At 43.7% G+C, this 24,847-nt stretch overlaps 2 protein-coding genes across 2 annotated transcripts in view; both read left to right on the top strand.

Annotated features, from left to right (window-relative positions):
- The first annotated feature begins 853 nt into the window (after positions 1-853).
- Positions 854-23,609, top strand: c5 (complement component 5). Its single transcript, XM_084727740.1, has 42 exons — positions 854-995; positions 2,887-3,082; positions 3,186-3,339; positions 3,664-3,734; positions 3,844-3,941; positions 4,143-4,225; positions 4,320-4,410; positions 4,500-4,608; positions 4,821-4,953; positions 5,589-5,704; positions 5,823-6,011; positions 6,623-6,826; positions 6,912-7,124; positions 8,230-8,379; positions 9,387-9,513; positions 9,649-9,714; positions 9,942-10,127; positions 11,723-11,807; positions 12,044-12,123; positions 12,861-13,000; positions 13,114-13,347; positions 14,895-14,955; positions 15,043-15,132; positions 16,541-16,753; positions 16,886-16,961; positions 17,639-17,813; positions 18,760-18,864; positions 18,995-19,166; positions 19,285-19,409; positions 19,708-19,788; positions 19,897-20,052; positions 20,164-20,226; positions 20,311-20,407; positions 20,518-20,557; positions 20,706-20,808; positions 20,902-20,976; positions 21,170-21,275; positions 21,649-21,732; positions 21,828-21,917; positions 22,470-22,562; positions 23,052-23,190; positions 23,314-23,609. Exons 1-42 carry the CDS (start codon positions 928-930, stop codon positions 23,447-23,449), a joined length of 5,073 nt encoding a protein of 1,690 aa, XP_084583866.1. The 5' UTR covers positions 854-927; the 3' UTR covers positions 23,450-23,609.
- A 631-nt stretch (positions 23,610-24,240) lies between these two features.
- cntrl (centriolin) overlaps positions 24,241-24,847 on the top strand; it is a 29,074-nt gene continuing 28,467 nt past the window's right edge. Inside the window, exon 1 of the mRNA XM_084727739.1 lies at positions 24,241-24,490. The gene's annotated coding sequence lies outside the window, so the exon portion shown is untranslated. The remainder of the gene's footprint in view (positions 24,491-24,847) is intronic.

Here is a 24,847-nt window from a genome sequence, read left to right as displayed (position 1 = left end):
CTTGAGACTCGAGTCAGACTCCATAAAGACTTGACACGTGATTTTATGTCCCTTCATGCTGAATGCAGTTCTTCCTGTGTTCACTGTCTGTGATCCTACAATTTAATTTTGTAGTTATATACGTGTGTTTATGATGTAATGAATATTTATGTTGAGGCAGTTTGGAGATTTAAATTATTTCTGAAACTCAGAGAGACAGAGCAGAATGATGGGAAATGTAGTTTCTTTTATCAGATAGTTTTTCTGATTAAGATCAAATAGAAATTTACTTTAATTGGATGTGAAACAGAATAAAATACATCCTGTGTCATGTCATGTCTGTTAAAAGGGGAGTTTTTTTTACATACTTTTTTTTGAGCCGGTCAGTCCTGCACACACACAGTGTGAGGTGCATTGGGCCCCACGCGGTACACAAGGGCCCCGCTGGCCCCTCGTGTTAAAGTGGGTGTCAGTGTTTCCAAGTTGGATGAGAGGATGAAGCAGAACTCAGACTGATGAAAATGTCTCTGTGGTCAGTCAGGAGGGGCCCCCTGCTTCAGGCCCCATGGAGGTCAGGACCTTTTCTCACCTGTAGCGCCTCCTTCAGGACAAACTGTGACCCGTTTAGACCGTCAGGACAGAAAATGATGAGCTGATAAGGGAAAAGGTTGATTCTGAGAGTGAGCACTGTTAGGTAAGATCAGAAAACACAGACTGAGTAAACTCACCTTTGGCACACACACACACACACACACACACACACACACACACACCAACAGGGGAAGTTCCCCCTCAGTCCTGTTGACTGATGACCTGCAGGCATTTGTCAATAGTTGAGTTGATCAATAATTGATGAAATCTGACTGCCAGTAAAGGTTCTCAGTTTTCAGAACTCGGTGTGTGTTTTCAGAGCTCAGTGTGTGTGTGTGTTCGCTCCTCACCGCCAGGATGAAGGTGTGTGTCCTCCTGATGTGTGTGTGTTTTCTGTGTTGGAAGACGGAGGCTGACTCCAGATCGTAAGTCAACTTTTATTCACGTCTTACTCGTTATTAGCAGGTTTGAGGAGTAACTGTAATTGGATTACAGAATCTGGATACAAAAAACAACTATATTCCATTTCAGATTAATCAGATTACAGATACTGTATTATAAACCTAGATTATTGGCAGGATTACAGTTTTAAAATACAGAAGGATGCACAGTGAACACACAGCTGCCAGTTTATTATCACAACCTGAAGAAATGATTCACTGGGTGGAAATTTCAACATTTTTTTAACTTCAAATCAATCGATTAATAAATTGATTGCTCACAACAAAGGAAGGAACAGCTGGACAAACTGATAAACAACCAACATAAAACACTTAGAGCTGCAACATTAATCTATTATTAATCAACTCTGTTAAATGACTGTGTTCCTGCTGTAACCTTAATAAACAAGTTATTACTGTAAAACCTATATAAGTACTGTAAAATATTACAGTGTAAAACTACTGATGAATTCTTAAAATGACAGCATGAACATCTGGTTGGAGCGTGGACGACTTCTCTATGGAAGTGACGTCCTCTGTCCAGATGTCTTCAGGCTACATAAAGCCCCACTCAGTGTCCACCGGGTTTTTTTTTTTTATAAAGGACCAGCTTCCCGTCCTCTTGGACACCACCTGGCCTTTGTTCCCGTCTCAGTGTTAACGCCAACGAAGCTCCTAAATGTGTAAAAAACAGATGAAGCTGTTAAGATGTTAGGTGTGGTGAGGAAAGATGTTTTCTCATGAATATGACCACTGTTTCTGACAAGAGAATATCCTCATTTTAAGAATCTGCGTCATCATTATGAGAAACATGATTACAATAAAACAGTAGCTGACAGAGTCGTCCTTATTTCTTGGAGTCAAAGATTCAGATACATCCCAACATCTCACATTACAGAAGAAACAAAAGCAAATCAAACAAGCGTCATAATGGCTTCATCCTCTGGCAAAATATTCTGTTATTAATATTATTAAAGGACACTTTTGGTATTTATGAAGTTAAGGATATATTTCTTAAGTGCACGTTTCAATCAATTCGTTGACTCTTGTTTGCATCAAGTCTGTAGGGAGAAAAGCAACATAAAACATCCTGTGAAAAAGATTTTATTGAAATAGTCCAACAACATGAGCCTTGGCCCCTCACATACGTTGTTTTTTTGTTTTTTTGTTTTATTAAACCAGTGGTTTATTACATCATTAAATGTCAATGTCCAAACTAGCAAACTCACCTTCACTCATCTGATTGCTTAGAGATGTAATCCATGAAAACCAAGTAAATCAACACATTGTGTGGTTTAACATTAAGATATAAAATCGTGTCCACTCAGCAGCTGCTAGCATGTATGCTAACTTCAACTGATGACACTTGCATGCATGGATGCAACATGCGGCTAACACCAAGCAACATCAAGCAGTAACTTCACCTTCATCAAAAACAAACAAACAAACAAACAAAAAAGGCAATTTAATGTAAATTCAACACAAAAAACACAAAATATTAATTCTATACTGAGGTAATCCAAAAGTAACACAAAGTAATCAAGTTACATTACTTTAATATTGTGATACTTGGATTACATTACTGACTCCATGTTGTATCTGGATACACTCTTGAAGTAACCCTCCCAGCCCTGATTATTAATTTCTTCATTATCTCGTCAAACTTGTCGAGGTCGTGACTCGTGCATCAGTGACAAAACAGCATTAAAGTCAAAGTAACAGCTGTAGAGGATTCTGGGATTTTTGTGTGTATAATATTGTGTTGCTCCAGCAGTTAGACAGGAGGACGCTACAGAAGCTCTGTCTTTTTACACCTTGTTTGTCGTGTTTTGTCTTTTACATCTCATTACATTTTTTTACGTCTGCTCATGTCCAGGTATCTGATCACAGCTCCTCTCTCGCTACGTTTGGACGCCGTGGAGACGGTACTGCTGCAGTTATTTGGTTTTACAGATGAGGTGATGGCCTATGTGTACCTGAAGACCTCGATGGCCCCAGATCACGTGGTTCTGGCTCGGGACGCTGTGACCCTGAACGCCCAGAACCGCCACCAGGCTACCGCCAGAGTCCGGGTCAGACATGATGCTCAGAGCAACGCAGCTGTGATTCATCGTCTTCTCTTCCCGGACAAGAGTTTGATCTTGATGTTTCCTCCTTTTCTGTCCCTCCCTCCAGCTGTCCCCAGATCAGCTGGACAAGAGTGTGAGTCATGTGGTTCTCCACATCCTATCAGCAGAGATCAACAAGCACCTGTCAATCCCCGTCAGCCGGACCAACGGCTTCCTGTTCATCCAGACCGACAAACCGCTGTACACGCCACATCAGAGTGGTGAGTCCATCCATCCTCAATGTCCCACAATGCACTGCGCACCCGTCACAGTTAAAAGGCTCACTGATGCTAAACATTAAATATGTTTGAAATAGATGGAGCCTTCAGTCTGTTCTCTGCATCCACAGCTGATTTCACGTTTGGAACTTTGGATTTTTTCAAGTTGAATCTAAAGTCATCAAATTTGTGACTTGAGTCTGACTTGAGTCCAAGTCATGTGACTTGAATCCACACTTCTGTAATACTGTGATATTCATCTGATTTGTGTGTGTGTGTGTGTGTGTGTGTGTGTGTGTGTGTGTGTGTGTGTGTGTGTGTGTCCAGTCAAAGTCAGGGCGTTTTCTCTGAACCAGGAGTTGAGGCCGGCAAATCGCAGCGTCTTCCTCACCTTCAAGGTGAGTGCAATGACCCGCAGGACCAGCAGGGGGCAGCAACTCATTAAGTCCCACCATGTTGATTCCTCTCATGTCAGTGATCTCTGATCAGTGATCTCGTCCCTGACAGGACCCGGATCAGACGACGGTGGACATCGTAGAGATGTTTGATGTGAACAATGGAATCCCGTCCATGCAGAACCCCTTCAAGATCCCCATCAAACCAAAGTAAGAACTTTGAGAACTAGATGTACAACTACTGAGATATTTAATCTAATTCTAGGATGTGTGTTATGTTCTCAAGGTCATTCAAGGATGTTATCAAGGTGATTCAAGGCCAATAGTGATATTGTTAGTGAGATTTTGGGTGTCATGTACTGTGACTGAGGTGATTCACGGCTCAGTGATCCGTTGTTCATGTGAATCCAGGTTGGGGATTTGGTCCATTGAAGCTTCATACTCTGGTGATTTCACCACAAAAGCCAGAACAGACTTTGAAGTTAAAGAATATGGTAACAGCACAAGAAAACTTCATCTGCTTTATCACATATCATTAAAGTGCAGCGTTAGAACCACGTTAACTAAAGTGTCACTTTGTTGTATCAGTTCTTCCCAGTTTCTCCATCCTCGTGGAACCAGAAAAGAACTACATCAGCTACGGACAGTTCAACCGCTTCAACTTCAAGGTCTCTGCCAGGTGAGTAAACCTGCTGACATCATGTTCTCAGCACAAATGATTCAGTGGTTATTCAGCTGTGAATCAGACCACGAGTGTGTTCCTCTCAGGTATCGTCACGGCGCTCCGGTGGCTGATGGTGAGGCGTTCCTGCGCTACGGCTACGTCAGCGGGAAGGATCCTCCGGTTATCATCGCCAGTTCTGTTTCCAGACAGATAGTAAGAAACAAGAAACAGAACAACTCACAGATCTGCACTGAACTCTCCGCTTGCATTATGTACTGTGACATATATCTGTTTTACTTCCTGTCTATGCTATGTTAACATTATACATACATATATATATATATAAACTAAAAACAATTCTCAGTATCAATCAACAGCATGTATTCATATAGTTTTACATGTCATTCTGTGTTTCTGTCCTTCAGCTGTCCTCCACAGGTGAGGTGGACGTGACTGTTAACATGGAGAAGGTCCTGTCTAAACATGACGGACCAAAAGATCTCGACAGTCTGGTGGAGAAGTACCTGTACATCACTGTGCTGGTGCAGGAGGAAACAGGTTCTCACACACACACACACACACACACACACACACACACACACACACACACACACACACACACACTTCACACTGAAGGGGAAAATTCACTGCTTTTCATGTCTTCATTCAGTCAGTGCTGTTTGAAGCGATAAATTCCTCAGTGCTGCTATATTGACAGAGAAAACTACGTTTTCCTGCTCCAAAATCTGTTGTTCTTCCTGCACCAATGATATCGCAGCATCCTAAGTCCCACCCCTTTTGCCCTGAGCACCAATAACAGCTCAGCAAACTTGGTACTTGCCAGTTTTTTCCTTTTCCTGTGAAAGCAACATATAGTCACATCTTAAATAAGCTACTGTTAGCAAAACGCTAGCTAACTGGCTAGCTAATGATTGATGTTGATTGAGTAGCAAGTTAGCTAGCATTTTTCTGACATTAGCTTACTTAAGATGTGACTGTACATGTCTTTCTCGGGTCCTCCAGCAGCGTCTTTGAACCACATTCAGGATGTGGTTTGCTTTTCTTTGTCACTTGACGACTGTCCACATGAAAAGCCTTGAATTATCTCTTTCGTTTTACGATGTACTCTGTCACACAGTAACAGATTTACATCAGTACTTCAGGTATCCTCAGCCCTCCTCTCTGCCTCTCAGGTGGCATCAGTCAGGAGGCGGAGTTTGCTGCAGTGAAGTTTGTCAAATCACCTTACAGCCTCAGTCTGGTGTCCACGCCCCCCTTCATCAAACCTGGACTTCCTTATCACATCCAGGTGTGTGTCGGGCTGCGACACTGTACAGCAGCTGTAAAAACAAACCAGATGTGATGCTGCTTCATTAGAAATAAGAAATACTCTTTATGACTGCTGTGATCCTGTGATGTCTCCTCAGGTGTTAGTGAAGGATCACCTGGACAAACCGGTGAACCAGGTTCAGGTTCGTCTGGTGGAGCGACAGCTGTTCGGCCAGGGAGGGAACAGTGAGGACATGAACTGTCCTGACAGCTCCATGAGCCAATCAGGCGGCCCCGCTGTCTTCATCTGCAACACACTTAGCATGGCAACTAAGGCGGTGCTGAAGGTGAGGAGGAGGAGGAGGAGGAGGGGGAGGAGGAGGGGGAGGAGGAGGAGGGGGAGAGGAGGAGGAGGAGGGGGAGCAGGAGGAGGGGGAGAGGAGGAGGAGGAGGAGAAGGAGGGGGAGGAGGAGGGGGAGGAGGAGGAGGAGGAGGAAGAGGGGGAGGAGGAGGGGGAGGAGGAGGAGGAGGAGGAAGAGGGGGAGCAGGAGGAGGGGGAGAGGAGGAGGAGGAGGAGGAGGAGGAGGAGGAGGAGGAGGAGGAGGAGGAGGTTGTGTTGTTGTTTCTGTTCTGTTGTTTTTGTAGCAGACTTCATTCATTTGTTGGTGTCGTTGTTTTACGTGTTTGTTTACATTTTGTTTACTTGTTATCTAAGTGTTGTTGTTGTTTACTTGTTATTTATGAGCTCTTGTTTACTTATTGGCATGTTGTTTTTTGTTGTTTACTTGTTGACTTGTTATTTACTTGTTGTTTAAGTGTGTTGTTTACATGTAGATTTTTTTGTTGTGAATGTGATGTCTACATGTTGCTGTCATTGTTTCCTTGTTGTGGTTTACTTGACATTGTTCACTTGTTGTTGTTTACTGGTTGTTGTTTACTTGTCTTCTCCCTGACACAGTTTGAGACAGCAGACCCCTCCCTCCCAGCACCCAGTCAGGCCAGTCTGACTCTGACGGCGGAGGCATATCACTCGCCAAACCAGCGTTACCTTTACATCGACCCGCCGCAGCCTGGCCGCGGCCTGCAGGTGGGACAGTTTGCCAACATCAAGGTGTACTCAGCCATGCCTTCCTACGTGGCCATCAGAGCCCTCAGCTACCTGGTGAGAAAACACAACTGATGATTCACGTCAGCTGACAGAGTTCGTCCTGTTTCCATGGTTACTGACGACATCACTTCTGTGTCAGGTGATCTCTAAAGGGAAGGTGGTGGATTTCGGCAGTAAGAAGTTTGTCGACAGCGCTGACAACAGACAGACTCTGAGCTTCCGAGTTACGGCCGCCATGGTCCCGTCCATCAGACTGCTGGTCTACCACATCGTGTTTGGAGAGGGGACGTCCGAGCTGGTGGCCGACTCCATCTGGCTGGACATCAGAGACAAGTGTGTCAACGGCCTCCGGGTACAAACACGATACTTTGTGTTACTCTGTAGACAAAAGCAGGTCAGGTTATTTCAGTCTCTACATTTAAACTCAGTCCTGCTAAACAACCAAAAGGTTCAAGTTAAACAGCAGTTTAGTCACAGTCATGATGTGGTGATGCATGATTGGTTCATCTGAGTCCACATGTACGCAAATCATCCAATCATAATAGAGAATAGATGAGCTGCTTTATCATTTCATCATTTCACTTATGCAACAAAACTAAAAACTATCTTTATAAATCTGACAGGTAGTGATGCACCTTCACTCGACTCAATCGATTCTTCCAGTGGATCAGTGGTCAGAAATTAAAGAGAATCATGAATATATATATTTATATTAGCTGGAGCACTTATAAAATATCCTCTGGACGACATGCGCACACTTAATGCTCTATTTTATTTTTATCTGCATCATTGTCCACAGATCAATGCAACAGCATGACAAACTGTAAACTTTACAAACCGAGTCTCTAAATCACCACAAACCACAAAACTAACAGTGATGGAAGCAGAGAAGAGTGATAGAAACGGAGCGCACGACGCTTCACCAGAGCGCACCATCGAGCGCAGGACAGCTGACGCTTGTTTTTGTCTCTGACAGGCTCAGATTGTTCTTGTTAGTGTCTGACATCATTATGGAAAGGATCACTACAGTCAGAGAGATTATTTTTAAAGAGGAAGAGACGTTTGGTTTAAACAGAAACAGATGATTTATTGATCTCAACAAACTCACCAGAATCCTTTTTCATCATCATCAGCTTCATTTAAACTTTACAGAAACGAAATAAAACTCAACAAAAACATCTTGTTTCATCTTTCCACTGTTCCAACAATCACAAGTAATGACACATCTTCAGAATTCTGGCATTGACTTGGTACCGAAACACAGTTTCTCGTGACATCCACCTGGTGATCCTCCAGGAGGATCAGGAAAATGTTGCTGGGGAGAGGGACATCTGGAGAGGCAGAAGATGGATGTATGTATTTCTTCATGTATACTGTGTAAAATGTATATTTTGTACTGAATGTGTGTGTGTGTGTGTGTGTGTGTGTGCGTGCGTGTGTGTGTGTGTGTGTGTCAGACTGATGTGTCATATCATCAGCGGGACTACAAACCAAAGGACAGCCTCCGGCTGGACATCCACACCAATCAGGAGGGACTGGTGGCGCTGTCTGCTGTGGACTCTGCCCTTTACACACTAAGACCCAACTACAGGGACCCCGTTTCCATGGTAACACAGAAAATGTCTCATTTGTTCATCTTTATTTTCTCTCCAAGGGCCTGATTTACTAAAGGTTTGCACGTGGAAAAATGCATAAACTTGGTCTCACCCACAAACAAATGTACAAACTGATCTACTAACGTGAACACTGAGGATCACGTCTTTCAAATGATTATCCAATATAAGGCATTTCCACTGGGAGGAGAAAATACAAATAGATTAATAGCGCACACTCTGTGATTTACCAACATTTAAAAAGAAGGTGCTAATCAGTCCAGTGGTGCACAGCTGGCTGCTGTTACTGTGTCCAGGAGGAGACACTCTGATTAAAAGTCATTTCTCATGAGCTGTTTGCGGGATGCATTTATTTTTATTTTCATTCAATAATCCTTAATGTAGAAAAACACCACAATTAAATATCCATTTATTGCAGCTAAATGAAACTGAAAACATTACATTTTTAACTGGGTTTTTTTTGGCAGGATGCGCATCTCTCTGCTCCAGTGCGCTCCTCTTCAACAGTGCGCTCCTCTTCAACAGTGCGCTCCTCTTCAACAGTGCACTCCTCTCATTCCTCTTCAGTCCCTGACTGCTCCGCTGTGGGACTGCTTGGACTGAGAGACATGCCTGTACCCTGTACCTGTACCTTTGACCCCTCTTGTCAGGGTGTTTACAGACTTCATCAGACCAGATACAACACTGACTAGTTGCCCGGTGCGCCTTTTATTTCTTTTTTTCTGTCCAAACTCCACGTGGCGGAAACCTGTAAAACACGCAAAACCCTCATTTACAAGCTGCTGTCTCCACAGTGTTTGCTCCTGTTTTCATTTTCGCAGTTATTCTTAGTTGGTCATCCACAAAGCGCACACCGACCAAACATAAAAACGTAAAAATATTAGAATGCACGGACAATGAAGCACTTAAAATGGGATCATAGTAAATCAGGCCCTTAGACACAAATGGTATCAAAGCATTTGAAGTGAGACATCAGTGACAGGATGTACGGTGGCCTGCAGGTTCTACGTCACATCGAGCAGAGCGACCAGGGCTGCGGCGGAGGCGGCGGCAGAGACAGTGCAGATGTCTTCCGATTGGCGGGCCTCACCTTCATCACCAATGCCAACGCCCAACCATCAGCCAGCAGTACGTCAACCAACCAACCAATCAATCAATCAATCAATCAATCAATCAGTCAGTCAATCAGTCAATCAGTGAGCTGGCTCTGAATGACTTTAATGATGAGGTGAGCTTTGGTTGAGTCGGTGTGTCTCTGTGCAGATGCAGCGTGCACAGCAGCGGTTCGTGCAAAGCGAGCTCTGAGTGAAGAGGAGAAGAAGAAGAAGGGTGAGACTCTGTCTCTGTCTGTCAGTCTGTCTGTCAGTTGTTGTTTACTTGGCACTGATTTACAGTTCAGATCACTCCGATCAATACCTGATCAATACTTGGTTACCTACATTGAACCCATAACGTGTCAGTCTGTTTTTTGTGTTTACAGTGTGGGGTGATGTATCTGAACCAAAGAAATCACAGTGGAAACAGGAATCTAACAGAGTGTCTTTGTCTCTGTCCAGCTGAGAGTTATGGACGTCTGAAGATATGCTGTGAAAACGGGATGAGGTACACCCCAAAGAGCATCACCTGCCAACAGTTCGCCATGCAGTTGAAACGTCCTCTCTGTAGAAATGTCTTCCAAGCCTGCTGTGAATTCATCCAGCAGCACCTGGACCAGGACCAGACCCTCATACTGGGACGCCACGGTCAGTGTGGATTCATCATATCACTGACAGACTGACGGATGGACAAACAGAAAGACAGACAGATGCTTTACTGAGGACACAGCACAGGAAGTCCTCAACACATTTGTGAAATAAGTTCCTGCTGCAGGTCAAGCTGCTACTGTTCATGCTAACGTTAGCTTGACTCTGCTGTTGCCTTACAAACATGTTATTTTACATCATATTCAGATGAGTCTTAGAGATGAGGTGATAATTCCAGACTACGGGAGCTGTTAGCCCCAGACTATAGGAGCTGTTAGCCCCAGACTATAGGAGCTGTTAGCCCCAGACTATAGGAGCTGTTCGCCCCAGACTATAGGAGCTGTTAGCCCCAGACTACAGGAGCTGTTAGCCCCAGACTATAGGAGCTGTTAGCCCCAGACTTGGGGAGCTGTTAGCCCCAGACTACGGGAGCTGTTAGCCCCAGACTACGGGAGCTGTTAGCCCCAGACTACGGGAGCTGTTAGCCCCAGACTATAGGAGCTGTTAGCCCCAGACTACAGGAGCTGTTAGCCCCAGACTTGGGGAGCTGTTAGCCCCAGACTATAGGAGCTGTTAGCCCCAGACTATAGGAGCTGTTAGCCCCAGACTATAGGAGCTGTTAGCCCCAGACTTGGGGAGCTGTTAGCCCCAGACTATAGGAGCTGTTAGCCCCAGACTACGGGAGCTGTTAGCCCCAGACTATAGGAGCTGTTAGCCCCAGACTTGGGGAGCTGTTAGCCCCAGACTATAGAAGCTGTTAGCCCCAGACTATAGGAGCTGTTAGCCCCAGACTATAGGAGCTGTTAGCCCCAGACTATAGGAGCTGTTAGCCCCAGACTTGGGGAGCTGTTAGCCCCAGACTATAGGAGCTGTTAGCCCCAGACTATAGGAGCTGTTAGCCCCAGACTATAGGAGCTGTTAGCCCAGGGCTGGCTGGCCCTGTTCTGGATCATAGTTAGGCCCATCTTCATGAAATATAGTCCCTGAAAATGGACTAAATTCAGGGCTAAAAGGTGCTAGTGTGCAACAGAAAAGATTACAGACAAGTCACAGAACATTGTAATGTTCACATCAGTCAGTGAACCAACAGACATTTGACACGTTTCCCAACTGGAAGTGATGGGAAGAAACTCAAGCCTGTTTGCAGGGACACAGCACGTGTGGAGATGTCCTCGTTGGGAAAAATTGAGGCCCACTTGCTCATTTGCGTAGTTTCTAGTTGGGAAGCAATGTAACCCTGCAGGGCAAGAGGAAGTACTGTATGAATCATACTGTATAACGCTGGGCTTAAAAATGTGTGTGAAAGGAGGCTAAGATATCCCGTTTTAATGTTGAGCACAGGGCTGAGAATATACAGTCTGAAAAAGATTAGAGACGAGTTTGCAAAGAGAAACTGTAGCTTTATTTATAAACCACAGCAAAGAGGGACTAGACAACACTGTGACCCTGCTACGCTACACCTGAGGACGCTTTAGTCTTTCTCCACTGTCTTTGTCTGTTGCCCCTTCTCTGAACTACAGTCATCACATCTGCATGTGTGTGTGTGTGTGTGTGTGTGTGTGTGTGTGTGTGTGTGTGTGTGTGTGTGTATACAGCGCTGGGGGTGGACTTCGACCTGGCTCCCTCTCTGGTGCGGAGCTACTTTCCAGAGAGCTGGATGTGGGAGGTGCAGCCTGTCAGGTGACACAAATCAAACACACCTGCGAGGTTCTGTTTCTTCTGTTTGGATATAAAGATTTAATAAAAACGGTGCTGGAAAGTAACTGAGTACATTTACTCAAGTAATGTTTTTGAATGATGAAAACAGATCAGAGAAGAACATTGCAGGCACATGTTCATGAGTTTATATCTGCTCTGCCTGTTCAGTATTGATTACTGGACTTTAATGACAGTTTGTGTATTTTGTGTGTCTTCAGTGGACAGAAATTTGCCATCAGGCCTCTGCCCGACTCTTTGACCACATGGGAGATAAAAGCTGTCGGCATGTTCAGGAACGGTCAGTTCGGTCGCTAACGTTTTCTTTCATAATTTAATCAATATATTGCCCTATTTGTTCATTTCCTTCATCCTGTCATCGCCACACCTGTTCTCTGAATATTTAATTTTTTCTGAAAGTGGCTTTATTAAAGATCATTATTTTTGGTACAGTGAGGCACAAAAACATTGATTGTATGTTGCCAGGAAGTTATTTTTCTTGAGAGAGTGGTCCTGTAAAAGGTTTTATTCTCCTGTTGTGTCTCACTGTCTTTCACTCATTATCTCCTCAACTGAGGACACTGAAGTCTTGTGAAGAATGCGAGTATCGATCCCACGACCTCACAGACGCTAAACCAATAACAAATTGCATCGAAAGAGGAGCTGAGTTACCTAGAGCCAACTTTGTTTGCTTTTTATGAGAACACACTGGGTGTTCACCTGGAAAACCACAAGCAAATGACAAGGTGTCTTTAATCTGCAGGGCCGCCCTGTTCTTATTAACATTCAGTGGTTATTCAAATACACACCTTGTGCATGAAGTTTCATTACCGGGGCTTGAAATTAGTCTTTCGTGCTCTTTGGCTTCCGAAGAGCAGCACTGGCAGCAAATTTTGCAATGGAAAAGAAAATATTGGCTGCAGTAAATACAAATCAAAAGTTTCTGTCCTGTGTGGCTCAAGTTGTGAACTGTTAAAAGAAACATACAATAATGGAGGCGGAGCACTTTGCTGAACATGAGGTGTGTCTGTCCTGCAGGTATCTGTGTGGCAGAGCCGGTTAAGGTGTCGGTCAAACTGCCGCTCAGTGTGGACGTCCCGCTGCCCTATCAGGTGGTCCGAGGAGAACAGCTGGAGCTGAAAGGCTCAGTGTACAACCAGCAGTTTGACAGCATCCAGGTACCAACCACAGTCAACTACATATCCCATGATTCTCGTAAACACAATCGTTGTTTGATCCTTGGTAAATGACAAAGTGTTCACAGAGTCTTCTCATGTTGCTCCGTCCTCAGTACTGCGTGACACTGACCGTCGGCCCGGCTCTGTGTCTGCTGAGGTCGCAGCCTGCTGCCGGGGGGGCGGGGCTACACTCCACCGCCTGCAACTGGAAGCACCTGTCTGCAGGGGGGGTGGGAAAAGTAAGGTTCACTGTGCTGGGGCTGGAACCTGGAGAACACACCCTGACCTTCACCCTGAAGACACGAAACGGACCAAAAGACATTCTGGAGAAGAAACTGCGAGTGGTGGTACGTACTAACCCGACACACCAGAGCCACCTGGGAAGTATTCCTTAGAAACTGTTAGGAAAAGGGCAGGTACTTTCAAGAACCCTTTGGCAGGAGATTAGACGAACCACCTGTCTGTCATGTCTAACACAGGCTAAGTTCAACCAATCAGATCAAACTCTTGCCAAAGCATTTTGGGAAAACGTCTTTTCTGTCGATAAAAGCCTTCAGTGTCGTTCTTTGCTCTTCTTTCAGTGAAGAAATACTTTCTGGTTCTGATATAACTGATGCTATCACAGCATCTACGCTAACCTCTTCAGGAGCTTCTGAGGACGCTTCTCACTGTCATCACACCTAAAACTGTGGCCGTAGCTTCAAGTAGTCCCTCCATAGTGTGACAATAAAATATTCCAACTCCATAAGCAGTAATTATTTGTATGCCCCACCAAAGTTTAGAGTGCAGCGACCCTTCAATCTTGAGGCAAAGCAGAACAAAATGCAGCTTTAAAAAACTGCTATAGACAAAATTAATGGATATGCAGGGTAGTGTGTGTTTTGCTGCTTTTAATCTGTTACAGGCTGAGCATTTTAATTGGTTAACGAGCATAAAGCACCATGAATTCAAACATCTCTGATCATTAATGCACTTAATTGTTATAATGGTTCAGGAAAAGTCAGGGTTGGACCCAAATGCAGACCACACAGAGGAGAGCAGTTCAAAAAGGATATTTAATAAACAACAAAAAGGCTTACATGAATAATGCAGGTGAGAGTCCAAAATCCAGGCAGGGGCAGAAGAAAACCAAAAAATCCATACGGGGGGGAAATGAAAAACGAGCAACCAGAACAACAGGAAACACAAGACGAGTATGAACCAACAACAAAAGAGGACAAGACACAGGGCAGGACACTAGGGAGGGGAGGATAACGAGGCACAGGTGAGGGCAGTCAAAGACAGGTGAAAATAATTGGTGATCAAAAAGAGCGGGAAAACAGACAAAGACAGGAAGTAAAACCAAAACACATGAGGGAGGACCAGAAACTACCAAAATAAAACAAGAAATAACCAAACAAAATCCAAAACCATGACATTAATCCAGTAACTTATGTCTCTGCCATCTGAATGAGACACACAAGATGATGTTTGACAGCAGCTCTGTGTGGAAATACTTCAAAATATTAAACTATGTAACTACTATATAAGCCTCACAACAAGTGGCTCGGAGTGATAATTAACTTTATTAAGCCGACTATGTTGAAGCGCACGTGATGTGAGCTGCCTGCTGCACTCAGCAGCCTCTGAACACAAACAGAATGTGGAATTTGTCTTAGCTCAATACAATAACTTTTAAAACACCAAATGACTTGATGCCATGAATTTTGTGAGTTTGAAACATTGCAAATTGTAAAATATCACTTCAGGCAGACAGTGACAGATCACAGGGCCAAGCTGTGTGCGCCGTGCGCGCAAACTGTTTGGAGCAGTCATCAAACGTCAGATTTCACCTGATGCACTGCTTTAAATGTTCTGTGAATACAGCCATGACCTTTATGTTGTTTGTTTCCAGCCTGAAGGAGTGAAGAAGGAGAAGTTCTCTGTAGGAACCCTGGACCCTCAGGGACTCTATGGTACGTTTACTGACCTGCAGCACCAGGATGTGTTCTGACAGCCGCTCAGTGTGTGTTGGTGAACTCTCTGTTTCTCTGCTGTTGTAGGTTCAGAGAAGAGAACAGTGCAGCTGAAGAACAAACTGCCGGCCAACATCGTTCCCAACACAGGCGTGGAGAGACTGCTGACAATCCACGGTAAGATGTGTGAAGGTCTGCTGTTTGTGTATCGATGATCAGCAAACATGGATCGTAACAAAGAACATGGGGATTAACTCAAAAGGTGGTGTGGTTTCTTAGCGTGTGAGAGGTAGCAGGATCGATGTGTGCGTTCTCCAGGAGACTTTAGTTTCCTGTCTTCTGTTGAGGAGATAATGAGTGAAACACTCACAGTGAAAGGAATAATTCACACAAGACATTGTGGGAACAACTTGAAAATAAAGATGCTTTGCTTTCAATGCAATTCAACACTTGGTCACTGTTCAGGTAAAGGAGAGTCCAGGGCTCAGTATCTCAAAACTTTTCATTCAGATTAGAATTATCTAGATTTTGTAACCCCTTTCCTGTTATCTGAGGTCAAACTGATCTCGAGTTTTCAGATAAGAACATTCTGATCCAGATACCATGAGATCAGATTACAGAATCGGGATTTACAGTCTTTGGATCAGCCTCCATCTGTCAGTCAGAGTAATATTTCACTAACAAAGACGTGAAAATGTTAAGAAGTGCAAATCAGTTTCTATACTGGTTCACAAAACTTTTTCTAACAGGTTGGAGTTAATTTTTTGTTGTTTTTGTTCTAACTGAAAAGATGAGTTTATTGGTTAATGGTTTGATTTAGACTGGACATTGTTTTTCATGCTGCGTGTGACTTTAACATGCAAGCGTTGGATAAAATAATGATTAAATATGTGTCATGTCCCACGTGTCTCTACGTCCACCTTGAATCCCTGATGAAGCCACCTTTCCAGTGGGATCAGGATAATCCTGATGTTTAGCATCAAAACTTTCCACCTTAGAGTTTTGAAATACTCCAAAACAACATTTGATCTGGATTCTGGGCAGGATTCGATTACAGGATCATATCTCCTGGTTTTGAAATAACCAAATTTGAGATTTAATCCTCTCCAGATAATTCTGATCTAGGTAAAAAGTTTTGAATTACTGGCCCCTGGAGAATCAATAATGTACTTGTATATTTCAAGATATACCACCTCCTGCCACTAGGTGGCGTCGTTCCTCCACTTGAATGCAGGCAGACACTCATCAACCCCCTGTTTCTTTAATTTTCTTTATCTAACAGCGTCCATCATTGATCAGCAGAGACACAGCTGACTGCTCGGAGGATTCAGGCTCCTAACAGCTCAACAGTGATGCCGTTTTCTTATTTTATGAGTTTTATGTCTTAATTTTCTCATCAGGTTCTTCTAATTAGTTATTTGATGATGTAGAAAATACGTTACTGAATGTCACCATGAAGAGAGACTGGATCAAAGCTGATTGGTGCCATTGAAGCTCTGCACAGAATACTAAAACTAGAAAGCAGTCTCTGTCTCCCCCTGTGGACAGTCAGTGTAACTACAGACCGTCTGTGTTTGTGTACCAGGTGAAGTTTTAAGTGAGGTCGTGTCCGTGATGCACGACCCTAAAGGCCTCCAGCAGCTTGTCAGCCTGCCAGCTGGGTCAGCGGAGGCGGAGCTCGGTGGGCTCCTCCCCATGGTCCATGTGTATCAGTACCTGGAGACGACGGGCCGCTGGGACTTCCTGGGAGAGGACATCCACAGGAACTCAGCAGATCTGACACGGAGGATCATAGAGGGTGAGGAGGAGGAGGAGATGCTGAAGAGACACTGAGGGTCACATGACTTACCTTACTGTCTACTGACTGTGTGTGTGTGTGTGTGTGTGTGTGTGTGTGTGTGTGTGTGTGTGTGTGTGTGTGTGTGCACAGGTCTGGTCGGTATCAGTTCATTCAGACGTGTAGACGGGAGCTACAGCATGTGGACGCAGAGAGAATCCAGCACCTGGTCAGAACACAGACAACAAAATGAACCTACGCTGAAACGTTAAAGGGACAGTTCACATTATTTGAAGTGTGGTTATTTGAGGGATACGTAAAAAATCAATATCAGTTTAAGTGTACACCATATTTAGAATATTTTCACCTCTTTATCTTTCTGTCAGACAGACAGTGTTTGTGTTGTTGTGACTTAAGTGTTTTAAAGGGTTTGTTCAGATTCACTGAAGTCTCACAATAATGTAAACACAGTAACAGATGGAGGCAGCAGCAGACCAACAACTCCTGTAGTCTGTGAGCTAAAATCACTGATTTTTTCAGTGGAGTTTGGTTGGTTTGTAGAGAGAGATATTCAGCTTGTATAACAGAAAAGGTTGTCTGATGACAAACTGAGGGTGTTTTGACTGACACACGGATCATAGATAAAACCCCACTTCAGTAAAAATCTGAACTCTCCTTTTAAAAGGTTCAAGTTACTCTTTAAAAAACAGTAAACACATGAACACATAAATCATAATAATGTCAGATTATAATATGAAGGATTCAGTGCAGTTCAGTGTCTCTGCAGCTGGTTTGGCTCCGTCTAGTGGTCATATTAAGAATGACACTGACAGCAGTGCCCTGTCCCTCCCCTGTCCCTCCCCCTGTCCCTCCCCCCGTCCTCCCTCCTGTTTGTCTCTGTCTCAGGCTGACAGCTCTGGTGGTGAAGACTCTGTCTGCAGTGGATCCTTTGATCTCTAAGGAGCGGCAGCTCTTCCACAGACAGTCTCTGTCAGAGTCCGTGTCCTGGTTGATCCACATCACTCAGCAGGAAAACGGATCCTTCATAGAACAGTCCTCCTTCAGACCCAACAGTGTCCTGGTCAGCACTGCTCCTCCTCCTCCTCCTCCTCCTCCTCCTCCTCCTCCTCCTCCTCCTCCTCCTGTAACGTTTTGTTAACTTTTTAACTAGCTGGCAAATAATATTAAGTTTTGTTAGGTTTTGTTTTTATTAACATCGACAGGTTTACAGTCAGTCACAGATCTGACAGATGAGTAGGCCGGTGTCAGACCACAGAACCCTGCAGTTATCGTTTGCAAACAATCAGGTCCCAAGTAAGTTCTGAAAGGACTCCAGACTTCATAAAACTGAAAAGGTTCCTCTCTGAAAGAAAAACTGAGTGCTTCTAAAGGCATGAACATTAATGCACTGCTGTCAGGAGTTTTAGTGGATTTGGAGGAATGTTTGGAGAACTATGAAGACCAAGAATGTATGATAAGAGAGAAACGTTTACTGTTTGACCAAGAATATCACTGATTTCTTTAAGAAGAGCAGAAACCGTGAATATTCACACAATAAACAGTGAATGTGTGTATGCCTTTATTACGTCTCTCTGGGGTAACATGTAATCAATGTTTTATCTGAAGTTGAAGCTCTTCTGTTCTGTTAGTAGTAAACCAGTGAGACAGGTTTAGCCAGATATTATTCCACTCCTCATCCTCAGTTTCAGTTATGTTCAGTTTTGAGATAGCTGGTAAACAATGTAACGTTGTGACGGCTTTTGTGTGCAACTATTGTCTTATTTCATTTTTATTTGGATTATTTTATCATTATTATTTGTTATTTAATTATTTTTGAGGTGCCAGCCAGTTGATATCCTGACAAAAACTGTCCAATCACACACGCACAAAGTCAGGGTTGAAACGATCAGTCTCAGGAGAGCTTTTGCAGGTCTGGGGTTCTCTTCTGGACGCGGTCTTCTTTCTCCGAGTTCTCCCTCCTGTCAGGGTTTGATGTTTACACTTTACTTTTTTCTGATTGGCTGCAGGCTGCAGGGAAGGATGCCATCGAGCAGTCGGTGTATCTGACGTCATTTGTGCTGATCGCATTACACCGAGCGACGAGGATCAAAGACCAGATCCTGCAGCTCAGAGTGAGAACGCGCCGCCTCCTCATCATCTTCCTCTTCATCCTGTCGCCTCTTCGTTAAATTTTCTTGTCGTGGTTTTAAATGGCGGAACTTTCCTTTAACTCCTCTCCTTTTTTCCTCTCTTCACTCTAAGTTCCAAGATGACAGCATGAATTCTGCGGCAGACTACATTTCCCAGCATGCCTTTGCTGTAAAGAGTGTGTATGTGCGTGCGGTGGCAACCTACGCTCTGACCCTTCACGACCCCAACAGCATGACGGCGTCCTCGCTGCTCGACAGCCTGGAGAAACTGGCCAGACAGAAAGGTGCGGTTTTATTCATTTTTATATAAATTTTTCCTCTCTGACTTTAGATATGAAAAATAAAACCACGTTTGTGTGTGTGTGTGTGTGTTCGTGTGTGTTCGTGTGTGTACCTGTGCAGGTCACCCTGCTGTCCTCAGATACTGGCAGGAGTCCAGCGTGACAGCTGATTGGAGGAAACCTGAGGAATCCAGCGGTCTGACGGTGGAGACGACGGCGTACGTCCTGCTGACTGTGCTGCTCAAGGTGCTGCTTCCTGTTTGATCTTTCATCTCTTTTTACCGTTTGTCTTTCTCACCCCATTCGGTCACGTCTGCATCATCAGAGAGTTTAACGTGTCACCTGGCTGTACAGGTGACCTCCAGGTGGGACATCAGTGCTAAAGACACTGAAAGACCTCAGAGTGGAATCTATCTGCTTTCTTACACCTGCAGTCTTGACAGTGAAGTGAAACATGGTGGAGCAGGAACATGTTTTCAGACAGCTGAGGACAGACAGGAAGCTGCAGACTGATCGCAGTCAAACGTGTTGTTTTGTGTTAAAGGGGAGGATCCAGTACGCGAACCCCATCCTGTCCTGGCTCACACAGGATCAACACTACGGAGAAGGTTTCTACTCGATACAGGTCGGCTCAGTCTCAAACACAAATACACAGGACCGGTTCTCCTGGGCTTTAGGGTGACCTCCAGTCTGTCTGTCTGTCTGTCTGTCTGTCTGTCTGTCTGTCTCCCAGGACACGGCCATGACTCTGGAGGCTCTGACAGAGTACAGCAGAGTCACTCCCCGAGCCGCCCTGAATCAGGACATCATCATCCGCTACACTAGGAAGCAACAGCTACTGGGACAAGTCCACCTCAGCCAAACACGACCTGTGGCCCGGCCCATCCAGGTGAGAGTGAGACAGGAGGACGAGGACAGTGAGACAGGAGGACGAGGACAGTGAGACAGGTTGTTGCTGTGTTTCTGTCTTTTTGTTTCACCTGTGTCTGTTTCCTCCCAGGTGACGGAGGATGATGACATCACCGTGTCCACGGGTTATGGGCGGGGCTGGTCCACTGTCAGGGTGGGTGTGGTTTCATACGGTTTAAACATTTATTTCCCAGAATGCCGTGTAACTCTCCCTGGCTGTTTGGGTTTTTTTTTCCAGATGAAGACAGTTTACTATGAGACAACGCCGGCCACACAGAACTGTAACTTTGACCTCACTATAGAGATGGCAGGTCCCGACACCACCAACTCCAGAGGTGGGTGGAGTCACCAGTCTGTTTTCTGGGTTCCCTCTGATAACTTCCTGTCTGGTCAGAGCCAGAAATCTTTTTTTTGAGTGCACCTGTGTTCTTCTTCTCCTCCTCAGACCCCAGTTTGCGTGCTCCTCACCTGGTTGCCTGTGCAAAGTGAGAAAACTGAAGCCACCTTAACTTCACACATAAAAACTGATCGTTTTATCTTGATTTTATGTTTCAGACCTGCAGTTTGTCAGCCTGAATAAATCTGTGTGTGTGTGTGTGTGTGTGTGTGTGTGTGTGTGTGTGTGTGCTGCAGGTATAGACCTCCTCCTAACGAGGTGGTGACAGAATCCAGTCTGACGGTGATGATGATCCAGCTGCCAACAGGTGTGGAGGCGTACCTGGAGGACCTGAGACAGGTGAACTTAAAAATGTTTGACCTTTTGACCGAACTTTGGATGGAAATTTCCAGAGTCTGTCTTGACATGTAACTGACAGGTGTTATTTCACAGTTCAGGGACTCCATGGAGCCGATCATCTCCCACTACGAACTACAAGGAAACACTGTGGTCATTCAGATTGATGCTGTGAGTAACACAACGCTGTGGTTGCTAGGTTCCCTGTGATAACTTCCTGTCTGGTTGCTAGGTTCCCTGTAATAACTTCCTGTCTGGTTGCTAGGTTCCCTGTGATAACTTCCTGTCTGGTTGCTAGGTTCCCTGTGATAACTTCCTGTCTGGTTGCTAGGTTCCCTGTGATAACTTCCTGTCTGGTTGCTAGGTTCCCTCTGACATCTTCCTGTGCGTTGGTTTTCGAATCAGGACAGCGTTCAACGTGATCGGAGCCAGCGAGTCCCTGTTCAAAGTCTTTGAGCCGGAAGATAAAGGTGAGAGTTGTGACATGCTGTGCATCCTGGGATTTGTAGTCTTTATCAGGGCTGTTTGTAGTTTTTTTTTTACAGAGTGAAAGTATCATGGTAAATCAAAGTTAAGAGATACAAAATCAGGATTTTGAAGTCCATATTTTGATTTCTTCGGTTAAAATGATCAGATAGTCAAGAATTCTGAGTTCTGAGATTTTGATTACAGATTAAGTTACAATGCAGCAAGTTAAAATTGTAACTTTGTGCAAAATGTAGTCAGATTACTCAATCCGTCTGATTCACGTGGGATGAAATCTGAAACATCTGGAGAAGACAAACAACCAGAGTGAAATGTGGGACTGTTCCTGGTGGAACGATTTGTCCTCTTGTCTTGCAGGGACCATGTGCAGCAAACGGTTCTCGTACGGGGAGCAGCAGCTGCAGCGCCTCTGTGTGGGCGAACAGTGTCAGTGCATGACAGGTAACAGGTGCTTTCTGATTGGCTGAGGATGATTCCATGTTGTTGTGTGCTTTTTGTGTTCTATCTTGTTGATTGTTGTTGTTGTTGTCGTGTAGCTGCGTGTGCGTCCTTCAGAGGAGACGTGGATGTGAGTCTGACAACAGAAAAACGCATCAATGAGACCTGCCAGCCGCACATCAAATACGGTGAGAATCAGATTCATTATTAATAAAATTAATAAAATTGACCTGCAGTTAAAACAGGATTCAAACAGGATTAAGGATCTTCAGGGAAGAGGAACGAAATAAGAGTGATATTTTTTATTTTGCATTTTGATTAATAAAGTTGATATCTTGAGAAAACAGTGTGGAGAATGAGTTGAAATACCATTTTGTCTTTTATTCACTCTTTTTCCTCAAAATCTCAACTTTATTCTCAAAGCCAGTCCCTCCAGGGTTTTGCAGGCTGTTTTTGAGGATTGTTGCAGCCTAAACTGCCTGATTTCACTGCAACTTCTCCAAAAAATGGAATGAATGTTGCAGTGTTTGTTTTTTTGTTTTTTTGCAGTGAAATTGCAGGAGCAAGTAAAAACACAAAAGCATTTTGTTTCAGGGAGAATAAAACTGCACTCCGAGTTTTCTAACTTCACCAAAAAATGATCTTGATTACAAAAACAAATTAAATGTGTTAATTTGTAAATGATGAAGGTCACCGGGACGTTTTTATTCTCAAAATGTTCTCTGTTTGTCTGCCTGCAGCCTACAAGGTGAAGGTGAAGTCTTCAGCAGCAGAAGGAGACTTTATGACCTACACAGCCACCGTAGTTGAAGTCCTGAAGAACATAGATAGAGGTGACACCAGGGATCATAACAATTAATCAATGATTGATTAATCAGTTGTTAAGAATGTAAAATTTAATCAATCATCATATATCTTTCATAGTCTACACTCTGAGAAATAATGGTTCCAAATAGGTTCTTCCTGAAGGGCTGTGGTTCTACCCAGAACTCTTTGCTTCTGAAGAAAACTTTTTGGAAGAAAAGGGTCCTTTGTAAGACTAAGGGTTCCTTTAAGAAAACTTTTTATCCAGAGAACCTTTTTTAGAAGAAAGAGTTCTTCAAGGATTGTTGAAATCCTTGAAGAACTCTTTCAAGGGTTCTTTGAACCATAATATAAAATGGTTCTCAGTAGAACCTCCTGGGTGTGTTATTATAAAAGACACTATTTAATTTACTATATACTTTAATTTGTTGACAACACAACAATATTTGTTGCTGTTTCTTCATCATGTGACCTGTTCTGCTTCTGTGACATCACTTCCTGTGTCACATCTCCTGTAGAGTTTGAAGCGGTGAGTTCAGGTACAGAGGTGGAGATGGTAAAGAAGGTCACCTGCAGCTCTGTGGACATGCAGAACAACAAAGAGTACCTGGTGATGGGATCCAGCGGGTCAGAGCTCTCAGTCAACAACAGCTTCAAGTGAGTGTCTCTCTCTCTCTCTCTCTCTCTCTCTCTCTCTCTCTCTCACCTGTAGTTCTTCTTTTTCTTCTTCTTCAGTTTGCTGTGACTCTGACATGCTGACGGTGTTTGTGTTTCTCGTAGGTATCGTCTCCCTCTGGACTCAGAAGCTCTGGTGGAGCTGTGGCCGACAGATTGTAGTTCTCCTGAGTGTTTGGACTACATTTCCCAGCTGGAGGACTTTGCCCTGGAGCTGCAGTTAGGCAGCTGCCCTAACTGAGGGGAGTTTACTCTCAGCTGTGAGAAGACAAACACAGAAGATCAGTTTTCAGCTCAGGACAGGTTGTCGTCTCACAGTTTGAATGTAAAGCTTTTATTTCTCATTTTTTCCAAATTGTTTCATAATTTGATAATGTGCCAATAAAGACTGAATAAATTCACTGTGTGGTCTTTGTGTGTGACTGAGTCAGAAATTCTTCATGGATCCACACGAGGAAACTGGTCGTTTTTCACATCAAACACTCAAGAAGAGAAAAATATTTAAGTGTAGAGAAATTACAAAATATTTATTATCTTCCCCCAAACTACTGTATCTCTGAACATCTAATGTAATATATGTATATATATAATTTATATTTATATATCTATATTAATTGATTAATTAATCCTGTCACAATCTTGCCTGTTGAAAAATATGTTCAAAAATAAGTGCAAACATGTTATTTTATAACATATTTTTCGAGTCTTTTCTGTGACAATTACTTTTATTATTAATTAACTGTCAGAGAGGAGTAAAAACACCTGAAAATATTCACATTTAAGAAACTGAAATCAGAGAATTTGGACTTTTTAAAAATTAAATAATGTCTCAAAACGATTAATAGATTATTAAAATAGATTAAGGTTAATTTAAATGTTGATTAATAATATATTATGTTGGTTGTTACGTCTGTTAGTTTGTCCAGCTGCTCCCTGGAGACGTTTTGAGACACGAAAGGGAATAATACGAGTTTCTGAGGGGACCGTGAAGGCATCATCCACCTGCAGCTCACAGACCAGAGATCAGCCGTCCGTCTGTCTGTCTGTCTGTCTGTCTGTCTGTGTGTTCACAGGAGGATGTTTCTCGGTCTGTCGGTTCCGTCTCTTCTGTCCTGCAGTGATACAACATAAACGTCGTGTTTTCAGGTGAAATAAACGTGTTTTTCTTTTCACCGGAAGTCGTCCACATGTTTAAAGTTACCGAACCAGCGCAGTGTCAACGGGTTACCATGGAGACCGAAGATTAACTAGCGTCAAGTCAACCTGGCTAACGTTAGCACAGGTAATAACCGTCAGTTTGTGCGTTTATAACTTATTTAAGTCCGGTCTGTGTGAGTTTAAAGTGACCGCTATGTAACTGTGGTTTCCATGGTGACCAAACAGCAACAGGCTAACCAGGCTAAAGCTAAAGCTAATTATAACTGACTTTTTTTTTTTTTTTAACAGAGTATAATTATGAAATTTATTTCAATTAAAATTAATATGATCATTATTATAATAAGTGTAATCATAACAATGCTAATAATCGATAATTGATTAGTTTCATGGGCAAACCTATGACTATAAATCTCTGTCTCACATGTAGTCCACACTCACCGGCCACTTCATCAGGTTCACCTGTTCACCTGATTGTTAACAC

The sequence above is a fragment of the Lutjanus erythropterus genome, chromosome 10, assembly GCF_056507025.1.
Source record: "Lutjanus erythropterus isolate fLutEry1 chromosome 10, fLutEry1.hap2, whole genome shotgun sequence".
Classification (NCBI taxonomy): domain Eukaryota; kingdom Metazoa; phylum Chordata; class Actinopteri; order Lutjaniformes; family Lutjanidae; genus Lutjanus; species Lutjanus erythropterus.
This window is presented reverse-complemented; position numbering and strand designations above follow the sequence as displayed.

What these genes read in the sequence shown, in the direction of transcription:
- c5 (XM_084727740.1), top strand. Translation starts at nt 928, where the DNA reads ATGAAGGTGTGTGTCCTCCTGATGTGTGTGTGTTTTCTGTGTTGGAAG. An exon ending in CCTCATACTGGGACGCCACG is followed by an intron (nt 10,128 to 11,722) that starts GTCAGTGTGGAT and finishes GTGTGTATACAG; the next exon opens with CGCTGGGGGTGGACTTCGAC. An exon ending in GAGACTGCTGACAATCCACG is followed by an intron (nt 15,133 to 16,540) that starts GTAAGATGTGTG and finishes TTTGTGTACCAG; the next exon opens with GTGAAGTTTTAAGTGAGGTC.